Source organism: Caloenas nicobarica, chromosome 13 (assembly GCF_036013445.1).
Source record: "Caloenas nicobarica isolate bCalNic1 chromosome 13, bCalNic1.hap1, whole genome shotgun sequence".
NCBI classification, from domain to species: Eukaryota; Metazoa; Chordata; class Aves; order Columbiformes; family Columbidae; genus Caloenas; species Caloenas nicobarica.
Genome location: NC_088257.1, coordinates 16,171,849 through 16,188,981, shown reverse-complemented (window position 1 = coordinate 16,188,981; position 17,133 = coordinate 16,171,849). Strand labels below are relative to the sequence as shown.

The window sequence follows — 17,133 nt, the reverse complement described above, 5'->3', positions numbered from 1 at the left end:
TACAGCCCCCAGCTCACAGAGTCAGTGGTAATATGGTGGAGGTTGTTCTTAATTTTAGCATGTTTTGAAAAGCACACATTTTAACTCACTTTTCTTTCAGAAGGCTGGTATTGAACTTTTAAAAAATATTGGGCTAGACACAGGTTTCGCCAGCTGTAGAGTTTTAAAAATTTTATTTTTCACCTTTTTATTTTTGAATCAAAGTTGCAAGGAAATGAAATCCACTGTTTGAATTCCCACTCCTACATAAATATATTAGAAATGAAGAGAACATTTATGAAACATATTTAAAGTAAAACTGTTTATGAAATCTGATTATCTCATCCGATAAGCTATACAGATTACATGGAAGATATTTTTCTGCCTCAAATTTTGGTTCAGATGTTTCAAGTGATATACACACAAATGGCTTTAAAGGAGAAGAAGTGTGACAAAGTCGAACATAATTATCAAACCAGGGTCTTGCCAGAAAACAAAGGTTATTAGAAAACCAAGGCAAAGAGTTGGATAAATCCCACTTAGCAAAGGAGAGGGAAGAACTCTTGATACAGTATGCTGCAGTAGTCCTCAGCTGCAAGTTAGAATTTATAACCGAGAACATTCTTGTGTTTTTCTTGAAAAAATACATTAAAAACAGAAAGCAGTTGTATAAGAGGAGCTAAGTTTAACCTGATGGTGTCTGTCTGCTTTCTAAGAGATTTGGGGGTGTTCTGCCAATTAAGAAGCACATGATGATAATCTTGTTGATGTGTCTCCTATAAAAAAAGTAGTTGCTTAATGTAGAGTCAGAAAGGCACAGGTAGAGAGATGTCTGTGTTAAGGGAGAAAAGCTTGTTTCTGAGTGAGCTGAGACATTCCTAGGAGACACATCATTCCCATTTCTGGGCTAAGACTCTTCATCAGGGACTCATCAGTGGTACGGCAGAGAGAACATGATATCTGTAGGTATTTTATTTTTCTACAGACTGAATAACACAGAGATAGATCTTGATAGGCAGCTGCATATCCAGGGTTGTTGCTGAAACCTGGGTGTCTTTAGGGCCCAGGTTGGAGTCTGGGTCTTTTCATTGGCAAGTGTATTGTGGGGGAAAAAAAAATGGCTTTTATTGTCTTTTTCTACTCCTCAACTTTGACAAGGATTGGGGCTATTCTGTATCACTTGAAATAACATAATTGCTGCTGCAGTTCTGATCTGAAAAACAGCTTACTGATTGGTTTTTTTCTTCCTCATCTGAAAGGACAGACTTGCAGTGGTATTTATTTCTGGCTCCTGTAATTTGGTCAGGAAATAATTTCAGGAAGATACTGATATGTTGGAAGATAAAAAATTCTCATGTCCTGTATGACTAGCGGACAGTAATGAACACATTGTAGGATAATCAGATTTAGAGAGTACTGCATTTCAGACATAATTTAAAAATAACACGTCATTTTTCCTTAACACTAAAAGGATTTTTAATTACATCATGATTTTAGTTTGCTGAAAAAGGAAATATCCTGAAGTTTACAAACTTCAGTAGACTTCGATACTACATGTGATCTTCACTGAGGTCTCATTTAAATATGTCCTGCAGCGTATTTTAACATGCACTGGTTTCTTGAACCTCTGTCTTTTCCATCAATCAGAAGAAGAGGTGTTCTTTGGAAGTAATCAATGATATCTGCTACAGAAGAAAAATCCTGTGGGATGGAAAAAATGAGACAGCTATAGAAAAAATGTCAGAAATATAAGTAGTTAGCAAAACCAAAGGGTTTTTTTAAAACTCTAAATAAATATCTTATAAGGTCCACTAAATACTATCTGATCAGCTGTTTTCATTCCTGCCATGATCAGGAGCTCAGTAACTGTTCATCTAGTGTGTGTACGACCTACTGCAATGCAGTGTAATTAGCTTGTGCAGTCTTGGCCTGTTTAATACGTGATGTTGTCATTCTGCCTGACATGATGATCACACTTGAAAGTCCAAAAGGTGATTGTTAAATTCAGAGAATTGTGACTCTGTCAGAGCTACAGTAACTGTGCTGACCGGTCTGTCCGGTGCCAGGCAATCCTGTGCAGTAATGGTGGGCCTAACTAAAGCTGCAGTCTGGGAGCAAAGCAGTAACGTTGGCAGATATGGATTTGCTCTCAACTGTGGATTTCCCTTATCTGGTATCTTAGTGGTAAATAAACATTTGCTAACCAGGTATATGGATTTCTAATGGCTATCCCTTCATTCCCTGAGTGCAAACAGGAGAGTCTGATTTTATTTTCAGCAGTAACATATTCTATCTGGAATAAGCAGAATTCCACTGGAATGGCTGCCGGGTTGGGATGAGACAGGCGATACTTTAAGATGAAGGGAAATAGTGTGAAAAACACAGAATACCTCTTTTCCTTTTAAGCCGGTTCCTAACAAATATTTTTGATTTTCCTCCTGGTAACGAATCTGGATGTTGTATACTTTATCTCTGTACAGCACCATCAGTACATATGGATGAGTTACAGTTTTTCTTGAGCTGTCTCTTACCAAGAAAGTTCCGTCCTGGAAGATGAAAAAATGAAAGATGAGAAATAAATGTTGCTTCTGGGTTTGATCAACATAACAACCTTAACTAGAGCACTCATGCTTTTAAGTGTTTTTTCTTTCTGAAAGATCTTTCCTCCTGGCAAGAGAAACTGCATTATTAAAGAGTTTAGGTAATTTCTAAAATGTTTCGTCTCTCAATTTGCTACTTAAAAGTTTCCTGTCTGATACAAATCCAGATTTTTAGGGAAGGGAGGAATGGTATTCCCTCTATGAGGGAGAGATTCCACTGAAGGCGAGAGTGAAATATCAAAGGCCAAATCTCACATCACTTTGCCCAGAAGAGAAGTTCACTTCTGGTAAGTGCCAATCAAGATACCTATGTGATCTATTTACAGACAGCCTAAAACAATGATAGTGTCTGTGTAATTTTGGTAAGGGCAGTGAAATTGTCTGTCTCTCTCACTCCCTCTCTGCTTTTCTTAATTTCAGATATGTTTTAATAAGTGTTCTTAAAGGCATTGAATGGGATCTCATAAGATGGACCACAGTACAAGCCATTGAAATGCTGTACATGTCATCTTCAGCTCAGTGCACGTGCTGTGAATCACCGCAAAGTAAACAGATTTCCCACAGTGATGAGATACAATTTGGTTTATCTCCACATGCACAGTTAAGCCTGGCTTTCATCTGTTTGAATCTGTACTTCATTTTGTTGGTAAATGTCGCCTAGAAAAGGGTGGGATTCATCTCATCTTGTTCAAGCTATCTAAAATTTGGAATTTGCAACAAATTCCTCACTGGTGACAGAACTATTTCAGTGAAAAGTCACTCCTCCTAAGAGAGGTGAGGTGAAACTGCTTTCTGGAGACACAGAATTTGTTCTCTTGCACTGTGGAAAACAACAGCCTTCATGGCTGGGTTAGACTAGAGTGTAACTTCGATGTGTGTTAAGATATTCACAGTGAATCCCTCACTCTGAGTGTCTATGTTGAGGCTATAACCCTCCTTGTTGTTATTTAGCTTCACTCTTCCCATATGACTGCAGGGACATCTAGCTAGGAGGTGCTGTAAGAACCACCAACGATTTAAAGAGTACCTTGTTTATTTTTCGAAGAGCTGCTTCTGCTTCTGGCCGGCTAACGTAAGCAACGTACCACTCAGCATTGAGTGAGTCCTGTGGTTTTCGTGAGAGAGGATGAAGGAGAAAGTCAGCTGTGGATGGATTAGCTTGTGATGTTAACAACAGACAAATAAGTAAGGAGAAATTTGAATGTGAGGGATATTTGGGTTTATGTGCAGATTCTTTGGACGTTTGAGCTGCAGGGATCATACTGGTATATATTACTGTATAGCGTGTGTCACTAAATGATTTAAAAATTATTTGCTTTGGTAAATTTGAAAATATTACAGACCTATCTATAATATGTCTGCAAGTAAGCTAGGAAAATGCATATTTCCAACTATTTTAAGTAAAAGATAGATTTTAAGTTACATTTCTCTCTTGTCTGCCTGGGGCACTAGCATCCTTTGCCTTCATTTCTCTGGGATTTTTAATTCAATTATTTTATGTTTTCTTTTTCAACTATCGTCTGAGACAAAAATGCAGACTTCCTGTGAAAATACCATTTGTGGTTGCAGTTGCAGTGTTGTCACCAGGAGTGAGTTGCTCTCAACTTGTCATATTTAAAGAAATGTGAAACAAAAGTAGGAAAAGGGTAGGAATTCTTTACCCAGCAAGGTTTTGTGGAAGAAGAACTGAATACGTAATGCTACTTGAAGGCAGTTGTGCAAAACAAATAATCCAGCAAACAAGTATTCCTCTTATTTTGTTCTACTGGGGTTTTGTTATTGTTTTTCTTGGTGAAAACAAAATAAGGCACCAAAGTTTGACAGTGAAAAGGAAACTGAAAGCACTTATAACTTCCTGACAGTGACTACTAACTAGAAAAACAACTTTGAAAAACGATCTCTGTTGAAATCAGAAAATTTGCTGTGTTGAGCAGTTATGGTTAATGCTTGTAATGTTTTTGTACCTCATCTTCCTCCATGTTTGTTTGGTGAATGGTCTGTCTGCTAGGAACTGGCAAAGGAGGTCTTGTATCAGCTGCGCCTCTTGAAGGGGATCTGCTGTTGCCTTCAAAGATATGAAAGCAGAAAAAATGTTAAAACCAGCAAAATAATTTCACCTGAGGAGTGCATATATGGTGCAGAACCTTGCTTTTGTGAGGCATGAAAAATTTATATCACTCTGATACTGACATACTTTGATTTGGTTTGAAATCGGTTTTAGGCTACTGTATGAGAACCAGGTTCTTTACAGAAATTCATCCGTGGTGCACAGAGACTTTAACTGAACTCTTGCAGTTCAGGTTTCCTTATAATGAGATGAACTTGAAATAGAGGTTACATTTTTATAGCTTCTGTGCCACAATTACTCAGTTGGGCACATGTAGGCACTAAAAAATGTCACTGTAAGACATTGGCAGCTGTTGATTTCTAAACTTCCTTTATTTTTTACCTGTTATTACAAGATAAATATGCAGCATTTTTCACATGGAAAGTGTTTTCTCCCTTTTTCAAGAGTATTGCTATACCACAGTGACCTGCAGGTAGTGTTGCTCCACTCTCAGTAGTATTAGATCCATTGGAAAAGATGCTTTATATGAAGTTTTGACAATGGCTTAACCATGCAGTAAGCTCAAACTTTATGGGAGAAAAACATCTGATATTCGGACTAAGTTACACAAGATGCATTTCAGGAACATGCTAGTTTTCTTTTCACAGCCCAACCAGAAACATCCTTTAAAAAATAAAAGTGTATATATATATATATATATATTAACTGCACCAAAACTATCTTTCAACCTTCAGTCACTTTTGCTACAAGGAATGCAGGATACAAACCTAGATGTAAGCGTGGTGGTAGTGAGCCACTTGAAGACAGGTTTCTAGCACTGTTTAAAAAAATAAATAAATAGTATAAATACAACATTGCTATACAACATTTCGTGCTCTGAAGAATTGGTCTGGGCTTTGAGCCTGCTTTTCAGAATGTGAGATCCTCTTGAGACCTATGAGAGATTAGGAGAGCCTTCTTTTTCTTATTTTTGTTCTCTTTCCTTCTTTTTATATAAATAGATCCACCATTAAGTTTACTTGAAGCTCAGTGTCTGGGAATAAGTTAGAGGGAATCAGTGATGGGCCACCAAGACCCCTGTATCAGCAGCAATGCAGAAACCGCTGCAGCTTTTTGTGTTTTCAGAAGGAATGAGCCCTGCATTCCCCTAAAGCAGAGGGCACAGGCAACAGCTTGCTAAATGTTTCTTTCTTTTCTGGTTCCACTTAAAGAGTCATTTTGCTTGTGGCTTCTTTGACATCGTTGAGGAAAATGCAGTTTCTCATCATTAATGTTGCCACTATGGATGTGGAAGCACTGGGAAGAGTCCAGTGAAGGGACACTAACATGATAAGGGACTGGAGCATCTCGCACATGAGGAAAGGCTGAGGGAGCAGGGACTGTTTAGCCTGGAAAAGAGAATTCTCAGGAGAGATCTCTTTTCAGCGGTGCCCAGTGACATCAGGAAATACTTTTTTACTGTGAGGGCGACTGCCAATTGGAGCAGGTTGCTGAGAAAGTTTGTGGAGTCTCCATTCCTGGAGATATTCAGAAGCTATCTGGATCTGGTGCTGGGCAGCCTGCTCTGGTGACCCTGCTTGAGCAGGGGGGCTGGACCCGATGACGTCCAGAGGTCTCTGCCAACCTCAGCCATTCTGTGCTTCTGTGAGCTCTGAGCTGACAGTGGCACAGAGCTCACGCCCACTGCACCGTAACACTTTCATGTGCCTATGCTTAGTTTACTTTCCCTCCTGTGTTCATTTTTCTGCTTTGCGTTAGAAAATCTACATTTTTCTCTTATGGCCTGTTCCCACAACCCACACGCAAAACGTCTTAAAATGAAGAGTCCCAATCTTCGTTTTCTAAAAAAAATATTATTTCTGCAACTAATCAGGAACAAACTGCCTGCATGCTTTTCCTTTACAGTTCATATTTCTCTTTTGCTTAAATGAACTGTACAAAAAGCTCTGGGATGAACATGTTAATTATGTTTGCAGAACAGAAGCACCCTATCATGGCTTGTGATTCATGGGAGAGAATCAGCCAAATGGGCGCCTCTGCTCTAGCAAAATTTGGCAACGCTGAATATAAGCAGAAGTGTTCATCATAGGAACAGTTCACATTTGCATATGACCTTGCTATTGCTACTGCAATATTAGTTCTACTTGGGTGTCAGCAGTTCCAGAGGATGATGGTAAATGGGGGGTATTCATCAAAGAGCTATTAAAAATACAGCAATTAGAAAATGGAATTCAGACTTTGACTCAAGGAGCCCACTCTAACTCATCAAAGGCTAAGTCTGTTGCACACTACATCAGACATCAAAATTTAATTAAGGGCTCTTCCATCTAGCAAATGAAGACATAACAATCTAATATTTGAAGGCCGAAGCTAGAAGAAATCATAGTTGAAGCAAGTTTCACAATTTTAAACAGGACTTATTAAACGTTAGAGCAAAATTCAATAAAAGGGTGGTGAGATTCTTTCAGATTCAACTCCAGACCACTAAGGTTCTGGAATTTTTTGGTTTTGAGGCAATTAGTAGTCTCAGCTCTAGCAGTTAGGTTCCCAGAGTGTGCAGAATCCTTTAAAATCCTCCGTAGTTTTGAAGGAGAAGATGATCTCTTCCCACATAGGCCCCAAAATACTTCCTTGGCATAAACCTGAGACATGTGATTTTTTTCTTGGTTGCCTGATGTACACTATCTGCTTCACTGAATACAGAACTTCAATTACGTTAAGAATTCTCCTTATTAGCAGGAACAACACAAATTAGCAGGCAGTGGGGGCAAGGGTATAGCCTGAAGAATAATGGACTGCTTAAAGTAGTTATCTTGTGTTTGCCTGAGAACCCTGTAACCTTGTCTATATTATTATATGCAAAATCACAAAGAGATTGAGAAGCAAAAGAATGACACAATAATGGGTGAAACAAACCTTTCTGCACCAGGCATACTGTTGGATCCTGGCTTAGGTGGAGGCTTGACAGATTTGGATGGGAATGTGTTGGAGCTGTAGTGGGGCAGAGACAGCTGTGGCACTGGTCTGGGGGGTGCGGCTGTGGAGAGGAAGGGAAGGAAACTTAAAACTTATGTGAGACATTCTTAAATGAGATAGAATGAAGAAATGCTGTCACAGTGCTGCTGTTTAATTACATTGTCTCCACCGTGAGGGTGGTGAGGCCTTGGCACAGGCTCCCCAGAGAAGCTGTGGATGCCCCACCCCTGGAAGTGTTCAAGGGCAGGTTGGACGGGGCTCTGAGCAACCTGGGCTGGTGGGGGTGTCCCTGCCCATGGCAGGGGGGTGGAACTAGATGACCTTTAAGGTCCCAGCCCAAACTATTCTATGGAATAAACATAATAACCGGTTCTCTAAAAAGTGTTTGATATGCTAGTTACTGAGAACTTAAAATTAAGTATTAAAACTAAAAATAAACTGGAACAGGCTTGAGCAACATTTACATTTTCTAAGTTCTGTTTTGCATAAGCCATAATTCAGAGACCTTAACTGCCGCAGAGCTGAAGGTGGTACATAACCATGTGTTTGTCCTCTGTTATGTTGCTTCTAAATAGTCTATTTGAGGTTACCTTTTTGAATGTCATTCCTTTGTGAGATTTCTCCCATATCATCATAAACAACAGCATAAAATAAAACATTTTATTTCTGCAGTGTCCTCAGACTTTACTGGTAAGAGGAGACTAGATTAACTGCACTCTGCACAGCTTAAATAGCCCTGTTCTTTATTGAGTCTTAGAGGCAGCGATAATTTGTAGAGACTTGGCCAAATGTTCTCCTTCTGTTATGGCATCACTTTACCAACTTACTTAATTTTAGGAACCAGGATTTTGAAGTAATTTATAAATACTATTATTGCATGAAACAAGTTTTGCTTCTGTTCTTTAGAGTAAATAACATTACACAGAAGACTAGTACCAGCAGGCTTTGACTAAAGGTTTTGTTGAAAACTGGGAGGATACCTGGTTTACATGCCTAGCAGTTTGACGCTGTGTGCAGATCACGTGTCTCTAAAATGTAATGTGTTTCAAAATAAGAAATCCTGCTGTCTTGTAACTGGCTGACTGAAGGAAGCTCTTAGCCAGTGATTTCCTGCGTTTTGCGGCTTTGCTTTGCTATATAAATCTGTGTGAGGGACTTTGTAAGTGTTCTACAACCTGTCAAGATACCACCTGATTTTTGAAATGGCTCTAAAGAAACAAGTGCCTTTTTTTTTCCAGAACTATGATGAAGAAATACTAAGTTTTAAAAGTCACTGTGGAAATACTTACGCTCTTCTTCCTCCTGGGGAGCCAAAAGAAAATAAATATTAGTAACTTATTATAGCACAATTCTTAGGAATATTTTACAAAACAAAAACCTGGAAGTTGGTGAATTTTGAGTATACCAGGACTCTACTATCTATACTGTCACTTTCATCTAAAACGCTGGGGTTTCTATCCTCATGCAACACCAAATAGTTAAGTTCCTTCATTAAGATGCAGCTATTATTTACAAGTAAGCTGTGAGGTGGGTATCCCAGAATGGATCTTGACCCAAAGTAGTCAGAAACTCTCAGCAGGTGTAAACTTTCCTCATTCTTTCAGGAAGTGTAGGCTCTCAGAGACAGCTCAAAGTGAAATCCTTAGGTCAGCTTAAGCTGAAAGAAAACCAACCAAACAAAAACAAACAAAAAAACCCCACCCCAAACCAACCATCCAAATAAACAAAACCCAAACCAAACAAACCTAGACAAAACAAACCCCAAACCTAAACAAAATCTGGCTTTTTTCTTCCTGTTGTCTAAGATGAAGTGCTCGGGGAAGAAACTGAGCTTGACATAAAAGAACTGTTTAAAAAGAAACCATGTGCTATAAAAGATCCATCAGTATTCAGGAAACGAGTTTACCTTTTCCAGCCTTATTAGTTTATACAGATACTTCATTTTACTCTAGCCCCTATACGTTTAAATATTTGTTTTGAGACTACACTTACTTCATTTTTTGTGTGTGGTGGCCAGCCCTGTCTGAAATGAAACAGAAAAACAAAACGTGGATCAGAGATGGATTATTACTCATTCACTTTGTGTGCGTTAGGCCATATTTTCAACTAAGACATGAATTTACAGTTTTACAGACCTAATGAATGCAGAAACACTTTTTCCTCATTAAAAATGCAAAAATATTCTAATTTTAGAATTTAATAATTTAAGACCTTATGCTAGTCCTTTGCCCATCTTGATTCTATCAACAAGGAATTTGTCTGATGAATTGATTATAAGATTATAGCTTAAAACAAGTTTTTACAATAATGAAACACTAGACTTCAAGTCTTGAACTCATTTATAGTACTTTGCAACACTGCTGGAGCTCATGACAAGCCTTCCAGTCTTTGTTTCTCAGCTAAATTATCCTGGCTGATTAGCAGATCTCAATTACTTTCTTATTTTGTTTAAGATCAGTCACACTGTCCAGCCCACAAGTTATCTACAAAATGCTAGAGAATGAGCTGGTTCTGCTACAGAATGCTCTTCGATATTAAGGAGCTTTGCAGACTAGTAAAATCAATGGTAGGAAAGTAAAGCTTTCTTTTCCTAGCACCCTAAAAAAGATAGCAGTAGGACTCATGAAAGAATGTTCACTAGATCAAGAACTTGATCTGCTGGAATAAGCATGGATCATATATATCTTTGTACAACTTGGAAGTGAGTCATGCCCTACGTAGTGCCTGGGATATGGCTGGAGAGAGACATTTTTCACATACTTGTAAAGCAGAACTTTGATATCTGCAGACACGACTGTCATGCAGTAGCAGTAAATTATACTATCTTGTATTGCTTAGCCATATTTTTCTTAAATTTCATCTATATTTTCATTAAATTTCAATTACAGGAACACTTACTTTACAGGGGTTTGCTTCCTTAGTTGAGACGGATTGCCTCTTTCATATCTGTCGCTGGGTGGGACAGGAGGTTTTGGCATCATTGCTAGTTGTTCCCCCAGGGATCTGGAGCAGGAGCAAGATGATGAAATAAAGGCAAAAATCTGCTTATTACAAAATATCTGGGTAATATTGGCATGGAAAGTCTCATTTCCTAAGGCAAAACTCTTACCTTAGCTGTGAAGTCAGAGGCTGTAAAACAACAAGGAAGAGTTAAGAGAATGTGTAAGTGTATCACAACAGGTAAAAAACATTTATAAGCACCAAACAACAAAGGCCTTACCTTTTCAGGGAAGTTCGGCTTCCTCCCTGAAAATATTAAAAGCTTACATTTAGAAAAAAAAGAAAATTAAGATATTTAAGTAAACTTTCTATGAAATAAACAAGTTTTGAATATCATTGAAAGTGAATTTTGCAGATTGAAGGACTCAGCCTCCTGAAATGTAAGCCAGAAAACTACTTTTGCTTTGCAAGAGATGGCAAAATTGCAATATTTGTTATTAAAGGAAAATTTAAAAATTTTCAAAGTGGCATGTTTTACAATCATAGTTTCTATGATTCAACTTCAATTACTGGATACTTTTATGTCATTATGTACCAGATAAAAGTGTTTAGACAATAAATAAAAATCATAGAGTAGTCTCTTTAGATTCTCTGTAAAACATGATTTACAATTCTGAAACAAATGCCATTTTTGTGGTTTTTTTCAGTTCTCAGCATTCTTTTAAGTCTGTATGCCATATTACATATAGTAGTGTATGCAGAGTTTTGTTAGCTTTGTATGCAAAAGTTATTTCTTCCTTTAACCTACTAAATGTTCCCTTGTTCATTCACTTAAATATTATATCCTACCTTTATTGCACAGGGGTCTCATGATGTCTTTCCGTTCAACTAGTCCTGAGCTAGGGCTGCCACTTTCTAGATACAATTTCTCTCACTTTGTGGATACCACTTCCATTATTTATTCATAAACAGATCACCTTCTATGTGATTGGATTACAGTACATTTGGTTGAGCCTTGCTCTTTTGCATGAATGATATTCAAACTGATAATTTGAATGATTAAAAAAAACCCCATTGATATTAGCATAAGCAAATACTGACCTGATCCCAGGCTTTCTCTTTCGAATGGGGGAGCAAGGCGATCCAGAGGGGGTTTTGTGCTTCTGTCTATGGAAGGAGCTGTGGCTAAACACAAAAGCTGTGTGAGATAATTTGCTGGTATAGGTCAATATATCTTTATGCCACATAGCCATGAACTGGTGTTACTTCTTAGAATAACAAGTGAGGCATCTGTATAAATAGTAGAAGGGAGTGGAACTGAGGAGATACAGGCAACAGTGAAGTGCTACCCAGCCTGTGGCGAGAGCTTTACAAAGAGAAAACCAGCTGGACTTACGTTTCATAGGCTTGATATTTCTGTCTCTACTCAATTCATTGTTGCTTGGTGCAGGAGGAAAAGTTGGCAGCTGAAACAATATTTTACATGTGGTTAAAGTGTGTCTTCACCCGTTTTAATTTTAGTATATTAACCCTAGTGCACCACGTCTGTCTCTAGTACAGCACAGGGAACAGGGCTCTGTCCAACGCAGGAAGGACAGAAGCCATTAGCGCTCCTGAAGAGTGACCTACATACATGTTCCTTTGTTCGAGGCACAATTGCCTCTGTCTGTTTTGTCTCACAGGGAATACTCTAGTGGGATGCTATCTTTGGGGAGGGCATGAGTATTGTCAAAGGAAAGCAATAGGAGCTTCAACAATGCTCTTGTATCTTTGCCCCTTCAATGCAGCAGGTGTTAATTTTGAAAAGTGGTATTGAAATTAGTGGACATAGAATTGAAGTTGACAAGTATGTATTGTCTGTGTTGCTTCCTGAAGCAGGGGGAGAAAGGACTTTCTTTGTCACTGGGAGAGCTGGGGTCAAACAGCATTGTGCTGTCAGCAGCTGCAAAAGATGTTTGCATCTAAACCTACACACTCCGGACAAATGCCATCCAATGTTCTTTCTTATTCCAAAGAGAGCTCATGGCACCTAAGAGTCCTGTGTGGTTTATTTACATAAACTGTGACACTGGGTCACACCAAAAGTCCCTCTGTCATCTTAAAATTACCTTTACTTGTGCACATGGGTAGGTCTAATGTACATCTCTTCTGGCCTACAGTGAACCTATAGTGCCAGTTGTAAACAGCACAATAGCTTTCGGTTTTGAAATATTCGCAGGACCAAAAAAAGAAAAAATTCTGGGTCATTAGGGTTCTCCTACGGTCCCTTATACTTTTTTGTGATCTTAATTCAAATGGACAATTGCTAGAAGTATAGCTCAGATATTTTTACAAATATCACTTAAGAAACAAAGAGGGATCTACCAAAATCTATAATTTATAGTGGGGATGCGTTCACAAATGGGTACAAATTTCCGGCACGTAATGTGAAATAACTTAATACATTTGTCCCATGAAATTTAATTGTTCCATGAAAAAATGGCTGGCCACTCTGTAACAGAGTTCAAATATATTTTGATGGCTGAAATTCTTCCTCTATATACGCTATCTGTATAAAAATGGCATTACACTTGGACTTCTAAGGAGGTACTGACAAAGGAAATAGGTGAAATATTAAGACAGAAACATACAGAAACACCTCTTCCCGCAAATGAGGCTGGTACTGGGGACGGGCCAGGTCGCTGGGGTGGTACTGGAGGCTGGTGTGATGATCTGGTTGATGGAGGTCTGTCTAAAGGAAACAAAAATCCCAAAGTAAACAATGACACAAAGCGTTTGGTTATTTTATTCTCATTAGATCTTTATGAAAAAGAGCCCTTGCAATAACCTGGATATTTAAGTTAGTATATCATAAAGACATTGTTTTAGAACATAATGGCAGTTGCATAAAGCAACTGTTTTGGGAGTTACATGCTCGTCCCTTTGGAGGTGAGCTGACTCCATGTGTTGACCCACACTCTTTTCATTGCTGCAGTGACTGTGTGAAACACCAGCCAGGCTAACGGGCAGTTTGGTGCTCCTGTCTGTGATGCCGCACCTGCAGGCTGCTGAAGAATCAGACATTAAAAAATGACAGGCAGAGAAAGCCAATCTCTGTCTTTTCCCAATTTTTACTAGAGTTTTTTGTGACTGTTGTGACAACTTGCTCTGTTCAAGGTTGCACTACTGACACTAATACAGTATGCACGTGTTTAATGTCGTGCAGATGCAAACCAAAGGCCAAATAATGCACTCATCACACAAAGCTAATCTTTAACCCAACAGAGCTTGTCTGAAGTAGAAAATTTTGCTTTAAAAGTCACAAAGCCACCAACATGCAATAAGTCTGTGTCACTAAATCTTATTCATGAACTACACTGTTGACTTGAAGGAAAAAAATATATTCCATTATCAGCCACCTAAAATGTGGCTGATAATGTGTGAAAATATCATTTACAAATTATGAATAACACTTATTTTTTAGTAATTACCTATATAATCTGTGTTGTTTGCCAGTGACTTGGCAGGAAATATGACATTGTGGTGTGCTTCATCATTATTGGATGGAGGTGGCTCATAGCCATCACTGTCATGTTCTGCTTCCTCAGGTTCTTCTGTTGGTGATTCATAGTCAGCCTCATCTTCCTTTTCCTGGTCATCATCAGGGCTTTCATAGTCATCATCATCATCTTCATCCTGGCAAATGTACAGGAAAGATGGATGCTGTGACAGGATCCTAAACACTGCTGTGCAGTTTCTTTGTCACCTTTCTCTGGAAGATATTGAGTTTTTACAACCAGTTTGAATGAAAAAATTGTCTGTTGAAATAAAATGGTGAAAGGAGGCAGCATTTTATTAATGCATACAGCACTCAACAGCTTAAGAAAGGGAACGAGTATCATTTTATAACAGTCACTGCAGTGGAAGGTTAAGATAAGTTTATCATTTATTGAAATGCACAGTGCTTTTGTTTTAGGTGACAGACAAAGCACCAGCAAACAAATCAGTGCCTCCTAGAAACACACTGGAACAGCAGTTTATGCCTGTTGATATTCATTTGTAGTTAATAGTATGTATGCTACAGCCTGCAACTCAACTTTCTAAAAATACTTCAGAAAAAAATGAGGTCTTTTATATGGGTCTTGGTGTTCTCTGCTGACCAGAACCAAAACGGCTTCATACAACTTGCAAGACCTAATAAGATCACAGTGAAAATAGGGTGGTGGTCATTGCCACATCTTCTGTGCAGTCTGCCAAGGCTCACAAGAAAAAGAATATTCAATTTGTCATTGGTATCTTGGCTGAAAGTTCCAGACTAGCTCTGCATTGACATAGCGCCCAGGTGCTCTATAAGTGGTTACTTTTAGCTTTTGTGCTTCTAAAATAGCAGCCAATCTCCTGCATACTTAGTAGCAAGTGTTTTTTTTCAAAAATCTCGCAATTTTTTGCAAAAAAACCAATTGCACTGGTCAGTGTAAGAGATCTTCATAACCCCTGGCTGTGTGTCAGTTAGATTATTCATTTAGCTACCTGAGTTGTCTGTGCTTCATCTAATGACATTCACCAATGCATTTTCTATGCTGAAAGGCAAAAGGAACTTTTGCAGTCTATCTGGCTTCAAAAAATTAGATTCTTCAACAAATCAACTCTAGAGAATAAAACAGCCAGAATTTGCCAGTGGATAACATACCAACCTTTCCTTTGCTAGCCACCTCTTTTAAGAGCTTGAAACGGGTATCTAAAATTCAGCTATGGTTCTGCAGAGACCTGGCCATAGGCTGTGAGCTTCTACATGGCTCTGCTGCAGGATGGCAGGACTGCCCTTCGGGAGCTCTGCCTTGTGTCACCGGGGAGACCCTTTTCTCAGGAAAGTAATCTGTATGCAGCTGCTCCCACCATCAACAGTCCTGCTTCTCTTTCTCCTCATCCTAACCAGCCCCTGCCACCGCTCACTCCATCCGTGCTGCCCCAAGTAGATAACTCAAGGAATGATAGACCTTACAAGAGAGGTAATCCATTCAACCCGTAGGTTTTGTTAAACCTGATACTCACAAATGAAGACCAGCCACCATCTTCTTGATTGAATCCTGCATAAAGAAGCATAACCACAGGCTTCTTAGCTTGTGCAACTTCAAACTATCAAGATATAACTTGACAAAAAAGGACACAACACACCCCAGACCGGTTCTAAACCACAATACTATGTCACAGGAACAAGATATCTCTTTGCAGGCAGGCAGTCATCAAAGGTACTACGAATAATATTCTGATTCAGAACTAAGAGTATAGCTATCCTTGTGTGAGATGATATATGTGCTGTCAGTTTGTCCTACACTTCCATTTTTAAATATGATTTGATGTAGAATGCTTTCAGAATGAGCACAGACTTCTTATCTCTTTGTTTAATACTATTTTAGCTTTCATATAGAAAGTTTTTTTAATTTCAGTAGGACTGGGGGAACATGGTAGCTTGCAGAAGTTTTAAGTGCTTATGGCCTATTAAGCGAATAAATGAAATAAAAATTCAGAACATGGCAGGCACCTCAAAATGTACATCTCTAATACAGGGTGCTGCTAGGTGTAGGGGCGAGGGGCAGAGGTGTTGGAAAAGAAATATATAAGCACTGATACCATATATTGGGTTAAAGAAAGGGAGTTTAGGGATGCTTATGTAAATGTCTCTGTTCTTGCCTTTCTTTAGCATCTTTTTTATTTTAAAAATATTTTTTCTTGCTTGTTCTTCTGTAATTACTCTTTATTCTTTTTGCAACTTCTTCGTGCTCTGATCTTTTCCTATTTGTTGGTTTGTGTTACACTCCCCGCCCCCCCGCCCCTTTACTCCACCCTGCAAGGATTAACATTTTAACATTTTTTTAATACATTTTGTTGTTAGAGACTATCTGCCAGTACATACTTACCTGTATTTTCAGGACATTTTTGTGATTGGCCCCTATAACAAAGATACAAATGAATAATTTCCTTCCATTTGCAATTCTTAAACATTTGAAGCATACTGAAATCTATTGTGAATAAAGGTAATGGTTAGCTTTAACAGTAGAATGAAGTTTATATAGATGAGTTTAATTTTGCCCATAATGCCAAAAACACACTATGTCACATTTCATGTGCAGGATCCTAATGTAAGCTAAACTGTCTTGAAAAACATTCAAGTCAGTGACACTGAGTATTTAGAAACCAAGTGGCTCAGTAAATAAATGTACTAGGGACCCAGTCCTGAAATTAGAAACTTTCTTTGCTAATTCCATTCAAGCTGCTGAAAGTCAATTCATAAATATTTGTAGGTTTGATAAATATTTTTATGGTTTTCAGTTCTAGTTTTGAACTCAATGCAAACGTCTAAAATTGTTATCAGATTATGTAAAACCATGTTATGTAGACTACACTTAGATTTTCCTTGTAAATTAATATAAATTTTTCTTTTCTCGTGTAATGTTCTTGCAATTTTTGCTCTTTCTCTCTTGCAAGAATATTATATTAAATGATAAGTTATAAAGTATTAAAAAGTGTAATGATGTATAGGTCTGTGAAATGCATTAATGATGACTTATTGATGCAGTAATATGTGTCTAG

At 38.3% G+C, this 17,133-nt stretch overlaps 1 protein-coding gene across 1 annotated transcript in view; it reads right to left on the bottom strand.

The window, feature by feature from the left end:
• Nucleotides 1-209: 209 nt before the first annotated feature.
• Nucleotides 210-17,133, bottom strand: part of LCP2 (lymphocyte cytosolic protein 2) — a 31,664-nt gene continuing 14,740 nt past the window's right edge. Inside the window, exons 5-21 of the mRNA XM_065644132.1 lie at nucleotides 16,461-16,492; nucleotides 15,595-15,629; nucleotides 14,034-14,238; nucleotides 13,194-13,294; nucleotides 11,960-12,029; nucleotides 11,665-11,748; nucleotides 10,844-10,869; nucleotides 10,733-10,752; nucleotides 10,522-10,626; nucleotides 9,616-9,646; nucleotides 8,913-8,925; nucleotides 7,564-7,684; nucleotides 5,415-5,464; nucleotides 4,544-4,644; nucleotides 3,607-3,684; nucleotides 2,370-2,525; nucleotides 210-1,680 (exon numbers count right to left, since the gene is read on the bottom strand). Coding sequence (XP_065500204.1) covers nucleotides 1,558-1,680; nucleotides 2,370-2,525; nucleotides 3,607-3,684; nucleotides 4,544-4,644; nucleotides 5,415-5,464; nucleotides 7,564-7,684; nucleotides 8,913-8,925; nucleotides 9,616-9,646; nucleotides 10,522-10,626; nucleotides 10,733-10,752; nucleotides 10,844-10,869; nucleotides 11,665-11,748; nucleotides 11,960-12,029; nucleotides 13,194-13,294; nucleotides 14,034-14,238; nucleotides 15,595-15,629; nucleotides 16,461-16,492 — 1,351 coding nt within the window. The 3' untranslated portion in view covers nucleotides 210-1,557. The remainder of the gene's footprint in view (nucleotides 1,681-2,369; nucleotides 2,526-3,606; nucleotides 3,685-4,543; nucleotides 4,645-5,414; nucleotides 5,465-7,563; nucleotides 7,685-8,912; nucleotides 8,926-9,615; nucleotides 9,647-10,521; nucleotides 10,627-10,732; nucleotides 10,753-10,843; nucleotides 10,870-11,664; nucleotides 11,749-11,959; nucleotides 12,030-13,193; nucleotides 13,295-14,033; nucleotides 14,239-15,594; nucleotides 15,630-16,460; nucleotides 16,493-17,133) is intronic.